The 26825-nt window shown below is 38.8% G+C and overlaps 1 protein-coding gene across 5 annotated transcripts in view; it reads right to left on the minus strand.

Annotated features, from left to right (window-relative positions):
- Positions 1-872: 872 nt before the first annotated feature.
- Positions 873-26825, minus strand: part of SH3KBP1 (SH3 domain containing kinase binding protein 1) — a 226149-nt gene continuing 200196 nt past the window's right edge. For all 5 annotated transcript variants that reach the window (XM_031051030.2, XM_031051032.2, XM_031051031.2 and 2 more), the window contains 6 exons: positions 21683-21768; positions 9233-9342; positions 7733-7858; positions 5036-5307; positions 3547-3610; positions 873-1540 (listed from right to left, as the gene is read on the minus strand). In XM_031051030.2, the coding sequence (XP_030906890.1) occupies positions 1499-1540; positions 3547-3610; positions 5036-5307; positions 7733-7858; positions 9233-9342; positions 21683-21768 (700 nt within the window). In that variant the 3' untranslated portion in view covers positions 873-1498. The remainder of the gene's footprint in view (positions 1541-3546; positions 3611-5035; positions 5308-7732; positions 7859-9232; positions 9343-21682; positions 21769-26825) is intronic.

A 26825-nucleotide genomic window follows, 5' to 3' on the forward strand; every position in this document is an offset into this window, starting at 1 on the left:
ATAACATGACAAATAGATCCTTTGTGTGGGTTTTTTTTGTCCCTCTGAAGCATCACCAATATCACTCACCCACTCACTCCACATTATGCAAAAATATCCATTATTTAAACACTTTGTATAAACTTAACAGTGATTGCTGACAAGGTATAAGATACTCCGTGGCTAGCAAGGAATCCATGAAACCACACACAGAAAAACAGGAGACCTTATTTTGAAAGGATAAAAGCAAACAGAGAAACTTGAAGAAATGCCCATGGCAGGGGAGCTGGAACTAGATGATCTTGAGATCCTTTCCAACCCTAACTATTCTATGATTCTATGAAGCAAGCACCAGGTTTAATAAATGATGAAAAGTATGTCCTGCTGCAAAACCAGGACTACAAAGTGTATCAGTATCTAAGTGTACAACATAATGTAACAAACAATACCAGGTAACAGCAAGTGAAACAATGTCACACAACAGAGAACCTTGTGCATGAGATAATACAACTTTTTATTCATGTTTTATAGATAATTTTTATTAATTTTTGCTTTAATAATGCATATTCTGTTCACTCTGTGCAAAATTGGGGACAGAGGCAGGCGTTAAAATCATCTAATGAAAATCAAGCGGAGATGAACATTCGAGTTGAGGGAGAGGCCCATCAAAACCAGGAAAGCTAAAAAGCCACAGCTGCTCAAGACAAAGCTGCTTTCAGCTGCACCCTTTTGCCCTGTCACTTTGCACAAACCTGGCTCTCCTGACTGGGCAGCTGTACACTGAGAAGGTGTCCTCTGCCGGACACCAGGGACAGGAGTCGTCGTGGTAGCTACATTAGGGAGACCTGGCTTGTGACCGGCTCCCATCAGTGTGTGGCAAAGAAAGGCACAAATCATTGCAAAGACCAGATTTCTGTTGGTTTGTTTCCTTCTTGTAAATACATTACTGTACACAATGTAAGTTTAAACTGTATTGGGTTTGGGGACATAAAATTGCATATTTAACAGAACTTAAAACCATAACAAAAAGTAGGCTGTTCTATCTTGAAGCAAAAATAATCCCTCCAGCCCCAACATTAACATTCATTCCTGGCTATATGCAGTAGAAACATTTTAAAATCTGTGACAAAAGACAATTAGAAACCAAAAGTCAAAATCATAAAGCTTGTAAACAGATAATCTGAAATACATTTTATTTATGGAAAAATATCATCAAAATAGTACCACTATGGACTAAACTGCCTGAGTTTTCATTTCATCTAGGATCTTGAAGTAGAGAGCCTTTAGCACAAGAGGATCAATTTCAGTCACAACTAGTGCTGCACGGCACTGCTTCAGGTGGAAGTTTTGTCCTCACTGTTGGTGGTTTTGTTGTGCTATTAAAAACTGTTGTGCTAATCCTTCAGATAAAGGGATGTTGAGGCAATTCTTAAATCATTTGGCACAAAGTTATTTTGGCTGGGGCATAAATTTGAGTCTCAGTCATGAAGAATAATGCAACATTCCACCTATCAAGCATTCACTTTGATTGAAGAGCTTTCTTTATGTCATTAACCTCCATCTGAAAACAAACAAGTAAAAAAAATTGTGATGAAATCAGATGCCTTAGCAAACTGAGGCACTATTTCTAGGTACTGATAGAAAAGCACATGTTCCATCTTGTCCGCAGGTATTGAGTACAGGTTTTATGCTACTCTTATTTCCCCAGATTTTACAAACTGAGGTGACCTTCTCAGCTGCATAAGATGACCACTCATGGCTTCCTCCCCTCAGAGCCTGATACTGAATGTAACACAAGACCTTTCAAGCTCTTTATATTAGAATTTTTACAAGCCATGCAGCTCACTGTCAGGAATTACTTGCAGAATGAGCACTGTATTCTTGCGTCAGTTGCTGCACTTACACACAGCACAAGTAAACTCAACTGCTGACAATGAGCAGTGATAGCTGAGGACCAAAACCTATTGTCTCTCCCCTGTAGGGATGGCAGTTGCCTTCTACACCCCTCAAGCCTGTGTCTAGGTACCTTAAAAGCTCTGATGGATGTACAGCCATGTGGTAAAAGGACGTGGCTGAAACCATCATCAGACCTAGCTGTACACTCAGCCTCTCTAACAGACCCTGGAAACCCTGAGGCAGGGGTATTAGATTTATTCTAACATACCCGTGACACTCAACTGTGGCCTATCATCAAGGCAGATTTAATACATGGACTGAGAGCACTCTTAATCTAATTCAACTTGTGTTTGTTAAACTCTCACTTTCATGTAAAATTAATAATGCCACTTTGGCTAGCATCTGAACATATACCAGTATATGCAACATCTGAACTGGAGTAAAAGCATTATAGATCGTAATTTTAAAACCATCAGCGCAGGTCTCTGTTTACAGATGTAAAGACAACTTTGTAGTCAGATTTTGAATAGTCTGGCCTTTTAGACTAAACCAGTAACTGTTATTAAAAATGTTCATTGATTTTATCTGAATAAATTTCAGTTTTAGCCGAACATGTATTGTGTGTTCTTAGAAGCCATACTTCTGTGTGGCTTCATGCATAAAGCTCTTTAGGCAGCCCCAGAGCACATATATTGATGGTTCCAAATGCTGTTACTCTTCGGCATATTCCCAAGCAGTTTACTGAGTGGAAACAGCCCAGTGAAATTACAATTTGATTTTTTACCCTGAGAACAAAGAAAAAGTACAGTTGACATATAACATAAAAATATAAAATATAATCAGTACTAAACCACTTATAAAGAGAATAGAACACAACAAAATAGGACTATTTCAGTTGCCAGAGACCTACAAGGATCTTCTAGTCCAACTGCCTGACCACTTCAGCACCAACCAAGTTAAAGCATGTAATTAAGGGGTTTGTTCAAATCACTCTCCAAAACACAGAAAAGCAGTTTCATCATCACTCCACATTGAAGCAGCACAATGACCCTATCAAAGGCTTGGCTCCATGACACATAAGCAGGGCAGCATGCTGCCTGGCAAATGATTAAGCCAGCATGACAACATCTAGAGCCAAGGTACAATACAAATGATAGTAACAATAACTGGGGTCTTAATTAGAGCACCTTTTTTTATATTGCTTAGGATGCTTTTGTAAAGACAACCTGAGTACAATCTGTAAAGCAGACATAAAAATCTCGCTATATGAAATAATGTTGCAAGCACATCAACACTAAGACAAGCCTACTACAAAACAGAAAGCTTTGGGAGAAAACAAGTGATTTAAAGAGACATGATTTCACTTCATGAAAATATCAAACCATTAAAACTGAGACAAAAAAATAATACTTTGAATCCTACATTGTATTTATTTTTTTTTATTTCTCTCCTTGTGCTGATAAATTTTTAGATAATTAGGCTTTTCAGTAAGAACCCAGTACTGTGATATATATGACACTGATTGGCAACACTATGAAGTGAACAGGCATGTCCCTCTCAGAAATGTTAGTATCTTTTGATTCACTAGAATCTAGCAGAGTTTTGTGTCCCATACCTGAGACTAAATCAAAGCTGCCAATACTTTCATGCCATTATTAATAATTTAAGTACCTGCAACCGTAGACGGATCTTCTTTTCTTCATCCAACTCAGATAGCAACTGTTTAATTTCTTTTCTGTTAAAAAAATGTAAAAAAAAAAAAAGTTTGGAATGGTAATGATTAAACTAGCAAAATACAAAAGCTGACCTCTTAGAGTCATATTTTCCCTGCTTACTAGTTATCTTTTTTCCTCTGGACAGCTACCTAAAGTCAGCACGCTCTTGTATACTATAAGCTATATGACAGACTCTATAAAAAGACGCATCCCGTACAGTTCATGATTAATACATTTCCTCCCTGCATCCACAGGCTTTGTTCTGGACCAGCTGTTATCAACACTGTATCTGCACCCAGTTGTCTTTTTTTCCTACAAAATGTAGAAAGATTGCCTGTTGGTGGTTATTTGGAACTGGTAACACATATCCTGCCCATGCTATCACATATTTAAGCCACTTAAAAGTTGTTTATGCCAGCAATAACAATGTAACCTTCAACTTAATTTATAAGACTTAATGATCCCTAATATGGATTTGCTGTCATCCTTCTTTGTCCGGAAGGGGAACACAGCTATCTGAAGCAGACATCTCATGTTTCCTCTGAGTGATCTCACTTTGAACTGAAACCAGCAGGTGGAAGAAGCCCATACAAGAAAACCTGGGAAGACCAGAGGACCAAGAGCCAGCATTAGAGGTGAAGCTGTGGGGTTTCGCTAGGTCCATTCGGTTTTAACCAGGCCCTCCTGCACCTTTTCCCAAACTCCCCACACACCTCTGTTTACCACAGTCAGTGCATGCTGCTTTCCCTTTACTTTTTCCTGCCTGGGCTATGCACAACTGACAATGCAAGTGAAGGTTTAGCTTCCAAAATATTTAATATTCTCAGGAATAGGAAAAGCTACATGCTAGCCCCAGTTTCTCTTAAGAAATGAGTAGCTTAGAGAAAACGAAGATGCCCAACACTAAAATAGTAAGATTCAGGCTCATAAACACAAAGGTCTTCTAATGTCCTAATTTAATTACTTTTTTTGTAATACGAGCTTCCTGGGAAAATGGGCTAACAGTCAAACAACAAATTGATCCAATAATTATAGGAACTTTGTATTATACTAATACTAATTTATTATTCTAATTTGCATTACAACAAGAACAAATGCACCCCTTATTAATATCAATGCATATGAGTTTCCAAATAGTTACTGGCAAAGAAAACAACATAATAACCTTATTCACTGCTTACCACTTGTACCTTGATTTTTTCAGCACTCCATAAACATCTGCTTATGTCATAACACAGGAAAAAAAAAGCTGTTACAGACGGATAGTGCCAGTCTTTTTTCCTGAGATTCTCACCACTGAATGTGTTCTGTCAGACAAAAATCACCCCCAAACAGCCAGGCAAGCTGTGCAGCATAATATACATGAAGGCAAGCTCAAGAAGAAACTGCCACCATCATGCATCATCAGACGCATCCCACCTACAGCTGTGATTTGCAGTGCTTACTTTTGCTGGTCTTTCATAGTTTCAATGATGGTTCTTAGCTCCTTAATTTGTGTTCTCAGCTCCTCCAGGGTAGTCTGACCTTGGCTCAAGTACTCAGTCTTTGGCTTTCCTTCAGTACCAAACAGGGATGGGGAATTCGGCCTGTGGCTTGTTGTTCCCATAGCAATTGAGTGAAATCCAGGTGACGGTGAAGGAGATAGTGATGGTTGTATAATACAGCCAGAAGTCAAAACTCCTGGTTTTGGAGGCAAGGAATTTTTATTATCAGACACCTGCAACAAAAAGAACAACACTTAATCAGACCACTAGGCAAATATTAAGTGTTTTGCTGCCCTTCAATAATGTTGAAAGTCCATAGTCAAACATGGCCAGTTTTGGCCACACAATGACAAATATAACAATTAGTCATTATCTTTGTACATGTACATCAGAAGTGGTATAGCTGGGATGCAGAAGTTCAGGCAGCTTCAGTAAGGCTTTCCACAGTTGCTACAACCAGTCAGTAAAAGTGTTTCCGAGATCTCAGACCTAGCAGTGAAAAGAACCAGGGATGGATGCTCAGAGTTTCCCACAGACATTTCTGAGAACACATGGATGTCTCCTGCAGAGCTCAAAACTGCATGACCAAGAATCCAAGTTGTATTTTTTTGCAGCTGAAATTTAGGATTGTCAACTAACAAGTGACGTTATCTTCAACACCCAATGTTTTATAAAAAATAAAAAAATTGTTACATGTCACTCTTACTGTTATGAAAATACCAAAATATTCTGTAAGGTTGCTTACTGGCATGGTATAAAAAGTAAAATAAAATCCCATGGCTTCAGAATGATAATATATTAATAAGAATATTAATGTACTGTCCTCTGTTTACTGAAGCTTCTGTGAATCCTCATACTTACCAATGGCTTTTTGTTCCTCCACAGACTTAACAGAAAAACACAGATTTAACCTAGTTACCTTGGAACCAGGTGCCTAGCTCATAAGGATCCCCTACTTCTTGAATTGCAATCCAGTGCTCTACTTATTAGACAAGGTACAGAAAAATCTGAAGTCCATGACTTTACCAGACATGCCCAGCTACTTCACTGCATACATGTGCAGAAGTGCAGTTATCACAATGGCAAGTAAGGTGAATCTTAATTATTTATCATGTTCCTATTTGGCAATGCTAAAGAGTGTATTATAAAACAGCTACCAGGAGTATTTGAAAATCTGATTCGGGCAAGAGTAAGAAAAAGCATGGGGCAACCCTCAAACTCTATGTTGGGAAAAGAGACACTGAAGTTGAGTGGCAAATAAGGTAATCTATCGAGAAAAAATGGTATGGAAATGGAAGGAGACATTATAAGTAAGGACCTGGGGACTGGGACAGTGGCATTAGCTGGACAAAGTAACTGAAAGAAAAGTGATTGGTCAGATGGAAATTAGGAGGAAGTGTGATGGGAAAGGAAGAACAGGATCCACTAAGACTGTTTTTTTTTCTTCAAAAAACCATCTTCCCCACTATAGGAACAAGATTGAGCACAGAACCTGTCCCAGGCAAGCAATGCATAAAACGGTGTTCTGCAGAAAAAAAGTGTGACCACAGAAATGAAAATGGTGTTATAATCACAAGAAAGCCAAATCACTCCGGAGGCTTGAATGCTTGACTTCATGATCTTAATAACACTCTTTTAACATTTTATATATATGTGTACATGTGTGAGTAACTATAAATGTTCATGGATAATAATCTTTGTATCAGTACATGCAAGTTTCCTTTTCACTGAAAAGAGATGTCAGGCTGAGCTCAAACCCAGAGCAAGTGAGAAAGGCACAGCTGGAGTCAGCCACACTGAACACCTTATTCCAGAGCTTAACTGGTATCAACATTAAAGCCTCAAGCAGCTATTTTCTGATAGCAGTCATCTTATTTTACAGGAACATCATCTACATCCTTGGCACAAACACACAATTTACAGATGTTGGCCCAAGAGCATTCCTTAATGCAAGAGCTCCCAGAAGAGGGAGCTATATAGCAAAACATTATCATAATTTCAGCACAGAAGTACCTTGATTTGAAAGATGACTCCATCTTTCGAATACTTTTCTTATACTATTATAATGTATTACTTCTATTATTAAAGATATCCTTATGTACTAAAAAATAGCTCCAACATCTAAAGCCTGATATACCCACTCTTTCTGTAATATTCGATTATCCTACAGTTTTCTACCAAAATACAGTAAGAATGGCACAAGCCTATCAAATGAATATAATTATATCAGTATATATATATATGTAAGTAATATATCAGTATAAAAAGTGATCATACTTGCAAATTTCAATTCATGTACCATTAGAGTGGGTCAAAGAGTTGTATTTGCTTACAAACTCTTCTAATGTAAACTGAATTTACAGCTGTCCTGAAAGGTGTGTGTTTCTAAAATTTATTTCCCTAGCTTCTCTCATTCTGTGCAATGTATTTACACTAGAAGGGTTTTTCTTTTCACAGTATGGCTATAGACACATTTGAACTCTGCAATTCATTCCAGACATAGAACAAACTTTAGTAACTTTTACCATTTCAAACTTCTTTAAAGGCTAGTCACCAGGTGACTGTTGATTTAAAATCTGAAAAGAAATATTTTAATACAGTTTAAAAAAATAAATATGCACATTATAAGGTGAAGCAGACACAGTCCAATTAACTTACTTGTGATATTGTAACAGTTCTTGATTTCCTTGACACTTCAATAGTCTTCTGAGTAATGGAAATATGTTCCTCCTTCTCTTCTTCAGGACTTGGGGAGTCAAAGAAATCAGGGCTTGAAAGGGATGACTAGGTAAACAAACACACACACCACAAGAAAGGGAAAAAAAAAAGAAAAAAAGCAGGTATTTTCACTGTACAATAATTTGACAAAGGAAGAAGAAGAGCATTATGTGAGGACATTTTTATTTTATTTTGTTTTAGTTATAATTTTCAAAGTAATAATACTTAAAACTAGGACTCTTTCTCCTCCCATCCCTTCTTTTTTACATCTTATTTGCAAGGCTAGAAAGCTTTCAAAGCATTAATGAAATAAGATATACCATTAATTTGCATCTTTGCATTGCATTATATTGTAAGAAGAAAACACCTTCCTGTCCACAAGAAAGAAAACTCCTTCCTGTCCATAAGAAGAGCTTATTTAGCTAGGACACTGAGCACTGTGCTGTGGGGATGCCAACTCTGCCACCTGGGCAGCTCTGCCATGGCTTTGCTCAGTGCAGGTCTCACTCTGCTGCTCTTCAAAGGACCCATGCTGCTGCCCATGCACACTGCTGGTGCTGCAGGGCTGCCTTGTTCATGGCCTCTGTAAAGGTACAAACAGGGAAGGTTCTTTCTACCCCTTGTTCCTCTCCCTGGAGATTTGACAGGGGAAGAAAAACCTTTTCAGTCATCTTTTATGTTTCTATATTTATGTACATAGTCAATTTTGAAAGCTTCTTTTAGGCATTCTATCAGTTTCACAATAATCCTTTTTGTTTTGCTCCACTTTGTTTTTCTTCAGCAATAAGAACACGGGCAACCATAAGTAGCTGCTGTCATTCTAATATTCCAGAATGCAAAAAAGCACAGAAATGAACAAACCCCAAAGAAGATGACACTAAAAAAACTAAGCAACGTTTTCTCAAGTATGGTTTATGAGATCAAATTGTCCAAAACCACATATTAAATCGTGAAATTGAAATCACCATTATATGTATGATTGTGAGCTTAATGTAAAGAAACACATGATGGCTCAAGGAGAGCTGTCGAAGGCTGAAATGGTCTGTTTGTGCTCAAAATCTGGTAAATATCCTAGAGAAACCAAAGGAATTGCTTCTTTTGAGAATCACTTTCAAAATCCTTAATACTTAGCACAAACTGGTTTACTTCAGAGATTTTTAGAAAGGATTTTTCTGGCCTCAGTCATGGCTGGCAAGGAATACTTGGCAGCACCCAAATAAGGGGTTACAAATCTTATAAGGGAGGGAATGTTTTAACCATCAGTATTCAGAACACTGTCAGCTTTTCGACACTAATTTTCCTGAGCTGCATTTCTCTGCCTCACTGTATATGTGCAGGAATGGCTGTGGAAATGTAGTAAAACACCAGGGAATGCAAATGGGGGGAAGGGTGAAAAATCAGAAAAAAATATTTTTTAAGAGAAATGGAAAATTAACTTACAGATGTGAGAGACTGGGAAGGTGGTCGCCTGCCAGTAGCTTTTGGTCTAGTTGTAGTTGGATGATTAAGCTTCTCAGCAATTGGAATTACAGAGTCAAAACCTTCCAAGTCTTAAAAATAAAACAAAATTGAATAGGTTTTCTGGAAACTGTCCTCAAAGGGAAAGAATCACAAGTTTTTTTTTCTAATTTCAAAGAAACCAAATCCCATTTTCTCCACTGTGTCACAGTGTTCTGCACATGTTTAGCCACCTTGATGACACTAAAAACCTGGAAGTCAAAGGTGGCAGTAATCCAGTCACCCTTACTAAGCAAAATTACCCTTCCCTCTCAAACACAATAAAGCAGAGGGAGAATCTGCAGAGGAGCCTTTGGCTTTATTTTCATTGTAGTGAAAGCTAAATTACATGGGTTGTATGGCTTGGAATAAATAGTTTCAAAATTTCCATCTTGCTACTAAAGGGCTTAATAATTTTTTTTCTTGAATAACTGGAGAGGTAAGTCAGTGCACACATCTCAAGAACTGTACTGTCAGTGCTGCATCTGCAGCAACTGCTTAGGGGAGCACAGAATGAGAATGAACTAGCTGGAAGTGATCTGTAGGTTCCTGCAGGCAGCATAGTTTTTAGTAGCTATAGGTGAGAAGATTATCTCCCTCCTGTAGTCCAGAGGTTATGGTAAGTAAAAACTCCAACAGGCTCCTGAAGTGGTACAGAGCCCAGGAAAAACAGGTCTGCTCAAATGCAGTACCAACTGTCTTCATAGTTAGTGAAAGGCACTGGGGAACTGTTTACTGAATCCAGCCACGTGGTAGCATGTTTACGTGAAAGAATGATGTGAAGGCTGAAGGAATACCACAGCTTGTGATTATGTGCCTGAATCAAATGGCTTAACACCATTCATCTATTTTTATGGGTTATATCAGTTTCACTCACCTCCATTTCAAAATACCCTACTACATATGTTAAGCAGAAACGAGTCAGAAAACCTACAAGAGGCATTTCAGACAACAGATAAGAAAATTCTGTAAAATTACTTTCAGACATGAATCGAGTATTGGAATAATATTCATTTTTCAGAGACTATTTTTCATTGCACGCATATAGGAAGAAATGGCTTCTAATAGTTACATATACTGTGCACTTAATTTTCAGAACTGTTATAGAACAATGAATCTCTGAAGATCCAGCCATATTACAACCATTGTACAAAATTACACAATGGAAAGACGAATTAATTAATAGGCCTGTGCAATAAGCTATGTGCGCTGAAGGACACAAGCTGATTCCAAGTACTCATGATTTGCCAGCTAGGAAGCAAAGGGGATCAGATATTCCTTATTCAGCAATATTCTTCCATTTCTGGGAGATAAAAAAAGAAAGAGACCTCTTTCAATAGCCCTGAAATAGACTAAGGTTATTCACCTCCAAGTACAGCTCTATTTTTGGAGCAACTCTTCTTATACATAACAAGTGACCCCACTGTCCTCTACCAGGTATTTCTCTCATTGCTTTTTTATTGACTGTTGCAACCTACATGCGAAGGTAGGTCACCCAGTCTGTTAAGGGAAATTTGGCAATGCAGAGACAAATGTATCAGGTAAGGCTGCAGTGCTTTTAAAGTAAAAATGAGCTAACATTAGCAGACAGCACAAAACCTATCTGGAGTCCAAAAAAATGCAACTGTAAGAACTACTTTCCAGTAACAACCAGTTTGAAGCTGATGTGTGAGGCAGCTAAATGACTTGAGTTCACAAAGGAAATCAGTGATGTATTTTAATAGTTTTTACTTTTGCCACTGTGTTAGTTAAGTTGCACAGCAAGAATACCTTGCCACCAAAAATATACACTTGTTTATAAACATATGAAGCTCACATACATAACCACAAGTGGAGACTGAAGCAATCCTTCCACTTCTCCCAGCCACTCTTTCTCACCTGTTTTTACTACATTTTTTTTCCTGAGCTAGTTTTAATCCAGCTCATTTTCCAACAGCAGGTGTCCAGCCACCAAAACACCCACACTGAAGGAAGGATCAGTATCAGTACCAGAGGAGTGATACGAGCTGCTAAAAACTGAGAGGAAGAGCAAACTGCTTTGGGGGGCAGCAAATGGCTGAAGTTATCTTGGAGCCTATGAAGACTCCAATGCATGACTTCCCTCTCTCTATTGCTGTTTCTATGGTAAGTGCCACTGTCCCTTCCTCTGTTCCTACAAAAGATAAGTGTCTATACCAATATGGAAAACAATCAATGAAAAAAATAGTGAAGACATTAATTCAATATGTTTCTTTGGCTTAAATAAACTAATAATTACCTAGAATTCTATCGGAATAATCAAATATTCATTCATAAATTGTAAAATATATTTATAAACAGAGTGTACGCATTTGTGTCCTTGAGACCCATAAGCACTTGCAGACAAAATTCTATGCTCCGCACATTTTATGAATACCATGAAAGATAAGCACTTCTGTGCGAAGTTTCTATTATAAAGAAATATTAGGAATCTTAATTTTTTTCCTAGCTAGAGGAAAAAAATAAAATAGTTAGAGAAATAAACACATGCAGTCTGTACCTGTCCTGAAATAAAAAAAATAAAAAGAGCAGAACAGAGGTTGGAAAGGTTCCACAGGTAGAATCTGCTGCTAAACTGATGAAATCACAGCCATTCAGCTGATACTAGAAATTAAATTCTATTTAAGTATAAGGGACAACACTTGGTACAATGTTAAAATAGTGAATCCATTTCCAGTACTTCCATACACCCTTTATCCCCCAGTTTGTTCTCGTTATTTAGATGTGCTTCTCACCCTCAAATACACTCTGCACCTGAGGCTATCATGATCTTCCACGGTCATTCAGGAAAATTACCATCTAGTAAACTGGTAACTAGTAAAATGAGGAACAAAACCACCCAAGAGACGTCTGCTTTACTCTCATTTATATTCTAGATTCAATAATGAATTTACTCATACTGGCTATTCAATTATTTTTTGCTGATGGAAAGCAAGGTTATACTGCTGTGACTATATTATACTCCCTGAGCTCATTAAATGTGGATATCTGATTTTAGCTTGTATTTCTGTAGCTATCAGAAACAGGGAACTTTCATTTGCATACTAAATGTAAAACCATCCAGCTTGAGCTGGACCAAATGGAGTCATTAAAAATAAAGTGTGGTCTACTGTATTCACACCTGTGTTAATTGCCAGTAATGCAGCAGCAGCACCCAACAGACCTGAACTAGGTGTTAGCCAGCAGTGTTTACTTAGTTAAAAACAGTAGGGAAGGTTCTATTGAACACAGAACATAGAGGGCACCCATCGATTAACAATGCCACTCCCTAAGCAAAAAATAGTTGATATTTGTTGGATTTCTGTATCACTTACTACTTTTGTGGTTTACATGCAATTACAGACCAAGACTTCCAGAATCTCTTGGAAGGAGCATTTCCTACCCTGCCTTACAGAGAGAATGGAGCATCGGAGAGGACTGGATCCTGATCCAAAACATGCTGAACACCCACCTCCATGAAATGCAGCAAGGAGGCTGCTCTGATGGTAATCTGGTCTTGTAGCTAAGTAGGTGAGGCTTGTTTAGTTGGAGAAGCAAAAAAGAGGCACAGGAGCCTGTAGAAGTACAGAGAGTGAGGAAGGGAGTGTATACAATAAAGTAGATAGCTATTGGTTAATCCTTGTTATGGGTGGAAACAGGCTTTGCAGTGCATACATGTGGCTGTTGTACAAAACCTGGAAATTATTAATTTAAACACTGTTGAACACGAGGGAAGACAAGGGGTGGCCATGAGGGGTGAAGGGTGGTCGTGAGGGGAGATCATGACGAGAAAAGGGCAGCCACAAGGGAAGACCACAAAGGAAAAGGAGGGGCAGCCATGAGGGAAGATTGTGAGGGGAAAGGAGGGCTGGTCATGAGGGGTGAAGGGCAGCAAGAAGATCACGAGGGAAGAGGAGGCATGACCATGAGGGAAGATTTTGAGGGGAAAGGATGGGCAGTCAAGAAGGGAGATCAAGAGGGGAGAGGAGGGGTGGCCATGAGGGAAGATCATAAAGGCAAAGGAGGGGTGGCCACGGAGGGAGACCGTGAGGGGAAAGGAAGAGCAACAAAAGGGAAGTTCATGAGAGGAAAGGAGGGGTGGCCATGAGGGAAGATAATGAAGGGAGATGAGGGCATCCATGAGGGAAGATTGTGAGGGGAGAGAAGGGGCGGCCATGAGGGGAGATTATGTGGTGAAAGAAGGGGTGGCCATGAGGGGAGATCATGAGGCGAAAGGAGGGGTGGGCATGAGGCGTGAAGGGCAGTCATGAGGGGAGATAATGAGGTGAGAGGAAAGGCAGCCAGGAGGGAAGATCATAAAGGGAAAGGGGGGGGTGGTCATGAGAGACTGTTGTGAGGGGAAAGAAGAGGCAGCCACAAGGGGAGATCATGAGGGGAGACAAGTGGTGGCCATGAGGGACCATGGCGGCCATGAGGGGAGTTTGTGAAGGGAAAGGAGGGGCGGCCATGAGGGGAGATGAGCAGGGGCCATGAGGGGAGATGAGCAGGGGTCATGAGGGGAGATTGTGAGGGGAAAGAAGGAGAGGCCATGAGGGCTGATCATGAGGGGAGACAAGGGGTGGCCATGAAAGGTGAGGGGCTGTGGTGAGGGGAGACTGTGAGGGGAGAGGAAGGGTGGCCATGAAAGAAGATCATGAGGGGAAAGTAGGGGCACTCATGAGGGGAGATCATGATGGGAGAGGAGGGGCGGCTATGAGCAGAGATCAAGAGCAGAGAGCAAGGGCAGCCATGGGATGTGAAGAGTGGTCATGAGAGGTGAGGGGCAGCCATGAAGGAAGATCATGAGGGAACATCATGAGCAGAGAGCAGAGGCAGCCATGGGGTGTGAGGGGAAGCCACAGGTGGTAGGCATGACAGCTATACAGGGTGGGCCACTATGGGTGCAGACGAGGGGCAGCTGTGGAGACTGTTCTCACAGGAGAATGGATATTTGGTACATGAACTCTGAATAACCCCAAAAGATACAGCAAGGCCATGAGAGGCCCGAGGAAGCTTTAAGCAAGCAAGGTAAGAAGAAGCTGAAATTCACCAAGTTATGAGAACTGTAGACTGTTGACAAGCTTTCAAGGTTGAGTTCTCACACCTGTGCTTAACCAATTATATGTTAGTCACTAAGGGTCTTCAAGACATGTATCCAACCATAATATGCCAAATCACTGTAAGTGTACGTAAGCAATAGTATATAAGGAGTTAATGCTTTGCAATAAATGGCTTTTGGTCTGATCATACTGATCTCTGACTGAGTCCATTCCACAGCAGGCAGCCATAAGAGGAGATCTTGAGGGGAGATCAGTTTGTCCTTAGTGACATGGTTTAGGGATGGGGTTGGAAGTCATGGGGTAAAGGTTGGACTTGATGATCTTAAAGGTCTTTTTCAACCTGCTTGATTCTATGATTCTATAAATAGGTATGTTCATCATTATTACTGTTTCACTGATCAAGCACATAATTCATGACATGGTAAGAAAGAGTAATGGCAATATAGTAGTGTAGTACACAATAAAATGTCTGACTTACTGAGCAAATATACTTAACGAATGAAAAGTGTTAGCTGTGCAAGAATTATTCCCTGGTATTCTTCCAAGCCAGTTACGAATAGGATATTTTTCCCGTTGCCGTGCTCATTTGGAAAGATAGTTATTTAAAGCATGATGACGATGTTTTCAAAAGCATGCCCAGATCCAAGAAAACAATTATTTAAGAAAAACATTCTTGGCTCATTAGACTTGTATCTTCCTGGAAAATAACCTTCAACCTCTCCCCCTGTCAAGAAACAAAACCCTAGAGAGAAAAAGTTAAATGATAATGCTTCCTTCCTTCCCCGTTTTTGACCCTGCATTTATAATTCTGCCAAAAAATGTGACCAGGCCTTCATTTTATCTTATTTAGGTGTTTTTTTTTAAGTCTTTGGGCAGGAAAGTGATTCATATATAATGAAGACAGAAAGTTTTTTGAATTAGCAGAGAGATTTCACATTGAGAAAACTAAAATGGAAACTGATGGATAACAGAATCAATGCATTCAGAACGCTAACAGTGAGGATTCATAGAACAGAAATTCAGCAGGGCTGCAAGAAATGAGGTAAAGGTGGCATTCAATTCATTTACAGATAATAATGTCACAAAAGCCACAGAGGTAGATTTAATTTCATAATCATCTTCAATACGTTCAAAAGATTGACAACAGGCTTAGGAAATAGTGTATATATATATATATATATGGTCTAAATCCAATAATCTTGAAAGCGATCAAATGAGAGAGATACTGCAGATGAAACCTGCATGAATGTCTGTTCAGTATATAACACTAATTAACTATTAACCATGCTGAATATTACTAGAAGCTTTCAGAAGACCTCAATTATTTTAACTACTTCAAGCACTCAGATTCTGATACTCCCATAATGCTGAATAGCATTGTACTGTTCAAGAAATACAGCCATGCTCCCAGCCAGGGTCAGGTCAGCAGAATCTCATCCATAATGAACTGCAGACTCTTTTTAATATTTGTGTAATGGGCTTTCATAAGGAGAGCTCCCTAGATGCAGGGTTACTGTGTTCAGGAGCATAACAGCAATATGCCAGGGAATCCTGCTCACATGGCTCTTTCCCTTGGAAGGGAAACAGCCTAGCTCACCTGGCTTCTCAGGACAATCACTGGACAGCTACCTTTCCTGAAGTACATATAAAGAATTCCTCTTCAGTCCTAACTTTTATGGCTTTATTAGCTGAATGTAGGAAGCTGCCATAATGAGCTTTGCTAACCACCTGCCAGTGCCCTCATAAGGATTTTATTTTTAACGATTCAGAAGATGCCAAGAAAGAACTGAAAGGTCAAGAAAACTGAGCTAGAAGAAATGGATATGCTGTTTTCATGCACCTCAACTTGACACACATGGAGAACAGTTTAAATTTCTGGTTTATGGGCTCTTTCTGGACCCTGTGGGTCAAAAGACCTGATTATTTTATGTAAAAAAACATTAACATAAATATGATGTTACCATATCCCAATATTTACAATTCACAGCTATGTTTATGGGTAGTTTTGATTTGTTGGCATAAATATTGCCACTCAACCCAGTTAGGCAATTCTGTTCCTCTGCTTCACTCTTTTAAACTTAGCATAAACAGCAGCATAGAAAGAAATAACTGCTTAGGCAGACTTCAGCCTTCATTATGAAAGTCACATTTTGTCCTCCAACTCTTATACTTACCAGTATTTTCTTTTTTCCAACTTTTATTCTGTGCCTTCAGGCAAAATAATTATAGTGTCTCACAGTATAACAGCCTATGATTTAAAGACAATCCTGCTCCATTCTACAGCCTTACACTGGAAATATTCCCCATCTTTTTCCCTAGTGTGGCCCAAATCTTATTAGATCACTTTTTCTTCCAGAGGTGCAGGGATCACCTCTCTGGACAAAACCAGGCATGTTACAGCTCTATAAGAACTACGAACACAATTCAAGGACCAAGATATACTGGAGATTTTTTTTTTTAACTTGCTTATTAGATATTTTCAAGTAGGGGATTTTTAGCCACCTTTCTAGGGAAGTTAGCACCAGCCTTAGAAGGAAAGACAAAAAAAAGTGTGGCTACTAATGTGATTTCAGCCAGTACTCCCTGATCCACCAGCACATGCTCTGAAGATTAAAGTCTGAAGTAATGCGGAATAATGGACTCATGTTAACCAGTTTTCAAAGAATCTCCTAAGAAAACTCATACCAACACTATATGTTTAAGCAGAATCAATGAAGGCATATGTGCCTTATGTTAGCACTGATAAAGATTATTAACTGCTTTCATAAATACTATGCAAAATGTGTAAAGAGCCAGGAAAAATATTGAAAAGATGTGTCTGCTTGGCTCTGTGTGGGAAGCGCCTGTGCAGCTCAGTCTTTTTGCAAAGCACTGAAACTGCTTCTCGTGTGGATTAACTGAGCATTACCACAGTAGAATTTTTATTTTTATTTCTTTGTGGCTTATTCTTTAAATCACTCAGCCTATATCAATATGATTTTAAGTGTTAGATGATTCCAAAGCAAGTCTCTTTCAATGAGACAAGACTTGTTTCACCACTGGATTCCAAAGTGCTTATGCATATATATAGTTAAAATCCTCACTTGCATTAATAAATCAATACCAATAATTAATTGGCATAATTCAGTAATTTTCTGGAAGCATTAGTTTTTGATCTAGTAAGCTATTATATGTGCTAGATGTTTCTGTCATTACCCTGGCCCTCAGATGTAACAATTCTTTGTGAAATTTAAAAAAAAAGTCAAGTTAGGCAATAAGGCATGAATTTAAGATGTTGAAATCAGTGTAATCCTACATAAGGAGTATTATTATTTTGGTAGAATTGGGCTTCAGTGTAGCTTATGTTGCTTTAGAAGCCTTTTAAACTAAGCTCAAAAGCCCCTGTCAATCCAGAGCAGTCACTGATACATGAGATGTAACAGTGGGTGCAACTACTGTGATCTAACCATAGCAATAGTGCAGATAAAGTTTTGGGTGACACAACCATGCACTTTCTACTGAAAGCCAGTGAGTGCTCTTCAGATTTCTATGTTTTGTTTTGTTTTATCTCTTTCAGACTAGAGAACCACCCTAGCATGTTTCTGAATGTTTTATTGCTTTGTAACATGTAAGGACATCATAATGAAATATATGCACTAAACTGCAATGACACCATCTGTCTGTAAGAATAGGTTAATGAAACCACAGCACTGACAAACAGTGTGTACATGTCATGTCCACCGCTAAAATTTTTTATGGTACAATAATAAATTATAATGATTTCTAATTTAAATGCTATGGTGAAATATTTTCTGTTACAGTACACTCAGGTTCAACTTTTAATTAAAAAAAAAGCTATAGTAGCCATGTATATAATAGGTGTTAGACAAAATATGTCTTCTTGTATTTGCTTGCTACATATTGTCAACTAAAGCAAAGACAGGACAGAAAAGAAATGGAGGAAAAAAGTGCCTTACCCTCATGAAATGAAGAAGAGTTACCCATGTCAAAGAGATGTAAATAGGAAAAGTTGGATGAAAGATGTGTGGAAAGGAAAGTAAAGGCATCACTGAAAACAGGGAAAAAAGAAAACAAAAGAAGTGAGGAGGAATGGGGAATGGTTCCTCTTAAATAATATATTCTGAAGGCTAGCTTTTCAATATTTTTTGTAAGGATTGTGGAAAGAAGCAAAGGCATGAGCAACAGTAGTAATAGCTGTCATTACATCTGTAATCAGCAGAGATGTTGCTGAACAGGAATTGCTCTTGTCAGAACAGATTACAAAATTGTAATCAGTTCTGAATTATTATCAAGAAATTTAAATGTCAAGTCACAACTCTGCAGAACATGCTAGTGAAATCAAGCCATGTGCTAACATCTACATAAAAATAACTTTTCATGTATGCAACTGACAGAATGTTATGTACAGTATTACACATCACCTCAGCATTTGTGACTTTCCTGATGGGTAAAGGTGGGTTAGAACATTTTTAAAGGTGTTTTTAAAGATGCGTGGTTTTCTGTTTAGACAACACCGATCCACTGCTGGAATATTACTTAGAAAATAAATAGAAAAATGCCATTTCCAAAACATGCAATGTTTAACACACTGATCTAGAACTGGAGACCTAGACAGAACACAAGTTTTGAACCTGAATTCCCAAATTCACCTCTCCATATTGCTTCTCAATCACTGATAGAATTACTGACTTTGTTGCTGCTGATCACTTGTTTGTTTCTGGGGAGATTGTATATGGAAAGACCCTGTACCTTTTCCTCCCTTATCATAAATGTTTTGGTCTCACCATGATAAAGAAAAAGAACCAACTCAGAAATCCTTAAAAATGATTTTACAGGATGGCAAAGTGCTCTCAATCCAGCTATTGTATGGTTTGCTTTTATAACCAAAACTCTATGCAGTGCTTTTGTACATCTCTGCTTTGAACAAAATAACAAGAGCTTTAGACTAGCTATGGAGCTAAGAAAGTGACAACCATTATCCAGCTTAACATCACCAGTGCACAAAAGGCAGGAGAATTCTGCAGTATTCATTTTCAGTCCGTGATTCACCACCAGTAATTGGCATAAGCATGGAAGAGGGCAAGGCAACTTGCAACTGACTTCTGCTTTTTCCTCTGTTCCCCCAAGAGCTCTAAGAGCCCAGGAATGGCATTGGAGCTAATGGCCACATGATTTCTCCAACCCATTGTTCTCTTTGTAAATAAATCATAAATCTAACACATTTATCATAAATCTTTCCAATTACTCTGCTCCATAAACTGTCCTGAACTCCAAACCTTCTCTCACAGTAAAAGACATTAATCCACTGTGAATTGCTCTGGCTTATTAAGTTCTTGTTTATTGCTCTACCCTCTTTTAAAAGGCTGTTTATTTCTTTAACAATGTTTTACATAAGCCATAAAAAGCTTCCTGAAAATTCATAATGTTTATGATCTTTGTGCTCACTTTCATTCCAAAATCATAATTGATTTCTTTTTTTCTTTTAATGAGTTGTCTAACAGGCTAGAATGACATCATTTGCCCTTGTAAATGCCATTCTGGTTTGACCCTATCAAGTTATACTTATTTAAGTGTTCACACTATTTCAGCCTTGGGCTCAACAGGTTTCCCTTGTTAGTGGTAAAAGGAGGTCACCAGCCAAACCCTTTGCAACATGTTGTGTGTGTGGTTTAGTTTATGGATTCTTGTTGGCTCCTACTCTCTGTTAAAAAAAAACAACAAAAGAACCCACACCCGCTAAATTCTGGAGATTAACAAAACCTACTACAAATCAATTTTCCTACCAGACCTTTTATAAGTTGTTAGAGAAATCCAGGAGAGAAAAAAAAAAAACAACCCAAAAACCGCAAACCAAAACAAACAAACAAAAAAAAAACCAACAACACGAAACACTGTAAGATTTTATCATGAAAAGGACTCCAAGGAAATGATTTTATGATTCTATGAAATTAGAACAAGAATTACAAAAGTTTACTTCCATCACACCACTATATCCTATCCACAGCTATAGTTTTCTTTTTCAAGTAAGCAAAGGCTTACATGCTTTGAAGCAAATTTGTAAACATGGATAACAAACACTCAATAGTAGAATTTGACTCTATTTCCATACCATTCTTTTATATGAACGTCTACAATGGAGATATGAATGCAATTTATCACAAGCTTCTAGTTTTCCATGTTCATCCCCAATGAAAATCTGGGAAAAACATACTACTTGCTTCTCCAGAAGAATGTCACTATCATAAACCATACCAACAGCAGAAGGTAAAAAAAAAAGCGGACATATGGATGCTGGAAAGCTTATAAACCTATGTGAAATTAATGCAGCAATTGATTTCATTGCAATTACACTGTCTTTAAGTATAGCTCTGCTTTCAAGCTCAAAGAAAAGTCAGGTTTGGCTGTTGAATGTATACTATTTTTCAGAGGTTTTATTAATAAAGCAGTCTGAGTAGAAACCAATCACACTCAAATAACATTTAAGGGTACCAGTAAAAGGTAGCAATGCTTACATGTTTAGGGTACCCTCGTTCTGCCTTTTACAAAAACAGGTCTCATGGCACAGCTGAGACTGCAGGAGAGTGACAGCAACAGCTGCTGCCGATGTGTTTCTAAGTAGAGGTAGAAGATGGCTGTCCCAGCTTTTGCTTACAGCCCTGGGGGAAGAGTCAGAGCACCTTGCTTTCCAAGTGTCATTTACTGTGGCACCCACTCCAGCAAACATCTCTCCTGCACTGCCAACTTGAGAAGGAAGGAGGATGAGAGAAGACAGAAAAATAACCTCTTGTTACTCCTGTCCAGGTGATTTCCTGACTAAACTGTTTGTGTTGCAGAAACATAGATTATTATTTTCAAGAGAAATTTACTTATTTTATTGTGTTTGCAGTAAAATTTATTCAAATTGGCCTGAACTGGGTCTCTGTTCTTATGTATTGGAAAAGGTAAAGGTTACTAACTGAACCAAACTCACACTCTTTTGTAGCATTAAAAGTAGGGCAGCACTAATATTACATCTGTTAAATAAGCATGACTTATTATTGTTGGCCTTCTCACTTTTTCCAGACTTTTAAACAGAAATAACAAAAGCCCTCCTATTCAAAATAGCTCACCATTCTGTATTTCCTTTTCATTTTTTTTTATTTAAACACAAAACCCTGATAAAACTTTAAGTCAAGCAGAAATAAGCCTTTTATCCTGCAATTAAAACATTATATAAATGCCCTCAAATACATTGCCAAACCCTCAATCTACCTTTCAAATCATAACAAAGTCACTAAAAAGCAGAAATTTGCACCATAAATTTCTTAGGTAAACTTTAAAGAGCACTGTAACTTACCGATGTCATTGCTTCTTTCAGAGGAGTCTTTCTCTAGAGTGCCGGACACTGTACTGCCCACTAATTCCACTTTTGGACTATCACTCCTGCATTTGGATCAAGAAGAACAGATATTTTACTGGAGTTTTCATGTTACTGTAAATTAATAGCTAACTTGCAATTACTAATGAGAGAGTGAAATATTCTTCCTTTGTAGCACCAGAGTAATAGCAATGTGTCAGACAATCTCCAGTAAGTAGACATGCTGTAGATTAACCTTATCTCATTTCTCCTTAGCACCTGTCAAAATAGCCTATTTTAGACACTGTAGTGTCCTGAATAATTCTTCAGATGTTCACAGCATCTCAGCCTGAAGGAAATCTAAGGGCAAAGGGACATTCTTCAATATGTTATTTAAGTTTTTTTCTAATTAATTGGCTTGCATAAACTACAGCAATGGACTATCTAGAATAGTGCAGAAAGGGAGAGAGTCTCAAACTAGCACTGTGCATTTCAATGGTTCCTGGTATTTACTCATAAGTGCAGCTACTCTTAACACATTTTTGCATGTTGCTCATGAGATTAGACTATTAGTATTTTTCCACAGGTCTAAAGAACCCAGATCATCTACTCTGAAATGTCTTTGGAATGGGCAAGTGTAAAGACTGGTGATACTTTATGCAGAGGACCTGTTTTTAAATCAAACAGGAGATCAAACGCATCCAGTGTGATTATTGTTTCTTCGTAGAACTATCACACAACTATTTAAGTTTACTAGAATAATCAGCTACTGAAACATTTAATTTAAAAAAGGGCAAGTGGCAGGTGAGTAGCTTAGCATTGCACAAGTCACACAGACAAATCCCTGTGACGTTTACTGTGATAACACCTGTCCAATTAACACAATAAATTGTACATAATCATTATCAGGTCACCTAACACATAGAGTTTTTCCACAGTGACTATTCCCAGCATAGCACTGTAACAATTATGATGTATGTAAGGTACCTAAATTATGGGTAAAAATATAGATCTGTCCCTGAAACAACCCAGGCAGAGGTACATTTCTATGAAGAGCAATAAGTAGCCATCAGAAGTAAAATACACAGTGAGTTCCTGAGTCTTGTTGATTTTTTTCATTTGTCTTTGTTATTGATGCCATAAGCTGATGACAGATGGCCTGAACCTCAACTCATGGCAGCCATTTATGAGCAAAGCAGAAAGTGGCTGGAAACCCTATTTCAGAATTCAGGAAGTCTGAAAATTTGTATTAAAAAATGGAGGAAGTAACAGATGAAGTGAACATATATCCTGTCAGACACTGGTAGGGCAGTAAGTGTTTTATGAACTAAAAAAAGATAGGCAAGCAGTTTATGACCTGAAGGAAAAAAAAGAGTGCTACACAGCCATCAATATGGCAGACAGTGCAACAGGAAGGAAACAGTAGAAATATAATACATTCCTAGACACATTTATTAATTGGTGAGATGATAGGGATATTCTCCAAGTGATCCATCTGACAAATTAGTTTTCTTATTTTTTGGCCTTTAATTTATTTTTTAAAATCGCTTATGTGTTTGTAAATCTCTAAGAAGCAACCTAGCTTCTAGGTTGACAGGGCAATGAACATTTTGACTACATACTTTGTTTTGCACACATACATTTCCCAGCAAACTGAAAGCACCATGTGAGTTGGAAGTGCTCTAGGAAATGTGTGAGTATGGTTTTGGTGGAGAGTCTTAGGATAGTGTGATCAAGGCCTCAAAGTCACAACATTTACCATTTGATTACAAAAGATACCAAGATATGACAATAACCCCTTAAACCACTCCCCCAACTCTGTTTGCCAATGACACCAAGCTGGGTGGTTCTGTTGATATGCTGGAGGGAAGGAATGCCATCCAGAGGGACCTTGACATGTTTGTGAGGTGGGCTGATGCCAACCTCATGAAGTTTAACCATGCCAAGTGCAAGGTCCTACACCTGGGTCAGAGCAATCCCAGGCACAGCTACAGGTTGGGCAGAGAAGAGATTCTGAGCAGCACTGTGGAGAAAGACTTGGGGGTGTTGGTCGATGAGAAAATGAACATAAGCCAGCTTCAGTGTGCGCTCACAGCCCAGAAAGCCAACCGTACCCTGGGCTGCATCAAAAGAAGTGTGACCAGCAGGTCAAAGGAGGTGATCCTGCCCCTCTACTATGCTCTTGTGAGACCTCACTTGGAGTATTGTGTGCAGTTCTGATGTCCTCAACAGAAAAAGGACATGGTACTGTTAGAACATGTCCAGAGGAGGGCCATGAGGATGATCAGGGGACTGAAGCACCTCCCATATGAAGACAGGCTGAGAAAGTTGGGGCTGTTCAGCCTGGAGAAGAGAAGGCTGCGTGGAGACCTCATAGCAGCCTTCCAGTATCTGAAGGGGGCCTACAGGGATGCTGGGGAAGGACTATTCATTAGGGACTGTAGTGACAGGACAAGGGGTAATGGGTTGAAACTTAAACAGCAGAGATTTAGACTGGATATAAGGTAGAAGTTCTTTATTGTGCAGGTGGTGAGGCACTGGAATTGGTTGCCCAAGGAAGTTGTGAATGTTCTATCCCTGGCGGTGTACAATGCCAGGTTGGACAAAGCCTTGGGTGACATGGTTTAATGTGAGGTGTCCCTGCCCATGGCAGGGGGGTTGGAATTAGATGATTTTAAGGTCCTTTCCAACCCTAACTATTCTATGATTCTATGATTCTATGTTCAGCTTGAAAGAAACCTCGCACTAATAGAAATCCCACTGCAAACTGATTAATTACCATCTGGAGCAACTCCCTGACCCATATGGCTGAACGGCTGCACAAATGCTGGTGCTAACATAAGGGAGACTACAGGAACAGGCTGCCAGGAGAGGGAACCTGCCACGGTTAGCAGCAGCATGGAGGCAGACTGGTTTAGACTGACTGTAAAAATGTACTTTCTGTACATGTCTTTATGGCTTGCCTACTCCAGAGAGTTGACTCATCTGTAAGCTGTTTAATCACAGGTTAAATGAGTTTTAAAGCTTTGGAGGAAATGGACATCTATTCTCTGTCCCACATGGATTTTGTCTTTCCTTTTGCCCTTGAAGCCCTAACCTGCCTCCAAGGGAGAGTGATTACATTTAAACGGAATAGCAATCGTCACCACAAAAAATCAGTGAGATATATAAGATGCAAGCCACTCACCCAGAACGGAAAAAATAAAAACTCTCTTCTGCTCAGCAGCTGCCATAGAAATCTCACAGAACTCACTTTATAACTACAGCAATTTTTCGCCCTAGGATCATGTACTGGTTTTGGCTGAGATAGAGTTAATTTTCTTTCTAGCAACCTGCACAATGCTCTTTTGGATTTGAGATGAAGTAAGTGTTGATAACATAGGGAGGTATTCTTGTTATTGCTGAGCTTGTCTTACACAGTGTCAAGGCATTCTCTGTTTCTCACACTGCCCTGCCAGTGAGAAGGTGGGGGGGCACAAGAAGCTGGAGGTGACACAGCCAGGACAGCTGACCCCAGCTGACCAAAGGGATATCCCATACCGTATGACACTGTGCTCAGCAAGGGGCAAGGAGGACAGGAAGGACATTCAAAGTTATGGCATTTGTATTCCCAAGTCACCTTTACTATGACGGAGCCCTGTTTTCCTGGGGATGGCTGAACACTTGCCTGCCGATGGGACAAGCTGAAAGAAATTTATTTTGCTTTGCTTGCATGTACAGCTTTTGCTTTACCTGTTTAACTGTCTTTATCTCATGATTTTTCTCACTTCTACCCTTCTGATTCTCACCCCCATCCCACTGTCGGGAAATGAGTGAGCAGCTGTGTGGGGCTGAGCTGCCAGCTGGGGTTAAACCATGACAGGTGAGCAAAAATTCTGCTGTTTCAATTTTTATTGTAATTGCCTTAGGTTTTTCATATTCTGGAAATGCATACCAGCGGGTCTTCAAAATCTTCACTATCTTATAAAACTGAACTGATTTAAAACCAAAATGCACTTATTGAAGTGACTGCTTCCATTTGAAGTTTCACATTTCTTAATTATTCAAGTAATTTGAAGTCTATTCCATGGATTATTTAATTATGTGAATTTCCTGCTCTCTTCCTACAAGATACCCTTACAGGTTAGAGCTTACCAGGCAAAAGAGCTATATGAGGTAAATCCATTAATTTGAATTAGCTGCTGAAGAAATTCATTAGGAAACTACTAGCACTGAGATCATCAGTATGCATCATCACCACCCTAAAAATCACCTTCCCTTCTAAGTTTTAACTACTGTTACAAATAAACCCCTTTCAAATACAACAGTATTAGATAAAAAGCAAAAAACTTCATTTTTCTGTGCTAGACACAGAGGAGTTTGGGCAATTAAAGAACACAACAGGGTTACTGTTTAGATCTGCTTTTTCACTTTGTTAACGTTGAACTTAGAAAAAAGGAAATCAGAAGGGCAATAAAACACCCCTCCATAGTGCTAAATATTTAAAATATTTACAATGTGTTTAAAATATTCCAGGTAAAGGAAAAGACAAACGAATAGCTACCCTGTTGTGTGCCCAGCCTGTTGTGCACCCAGCCAGTGAACTGAACACTAGAATACATACTGGTCTTGCCAAGTAGACATTACTTAGCTAAATCTAAAGATCATAGCAAATATTTGCTTTTCCAGGCATGCCCAAGGGACCAGCAGGTGTGGACTATATTTTAGAATAACTAGGCAAGCATGTTCAAAGCCAAAAAGTCCAAAAGAAACTCTGACAGTAGCACCTAGGTACGAAGTTCTCTCAGAGAAGTCAACACACTTTGACAGCACAGTCAGAGCACTTCAGTAAGATGAAACTGGGAGCATCAGGCAGTCCCCATTTTTTAATTTTATATGTCTCAGATTCCACTCTGAGAGCATTTGTTCAATGTTATTATATGTGGAGGAATGATGGGAACCAATGACTAGGATTCTGTTCCACTCTACCGTATATTCCATATTGGTATTTAATTCATTATCAGTATACTTGAACTCCAGTAGTTCAATGGTAGTTATTTTTTTCTAACAGTAAAATATTAAAATTATTTCTGTGCCTGTATTCTAGTAGTTCTGCAAGATGTGCAGCTTCCCCATTTTAGGCAACTGCTTTTTTCTGGTTTTC

The sequence above is a fragment of the Melopsittacus undulatus genome, chromosome 2 (genome assembly GCF_012275295.1).
Source record: "Melopsittacus undulatus isolate bMelUnd1 chromosome 2, bMelUnd1.mat.Z, whole genome shotgun sequence".
NCBI lineage: Eukaryota > Metazoa > Chordata > Aves > Psittaciformes > Psittaculidae > Melopsittacus > Melopsittacus undulatus.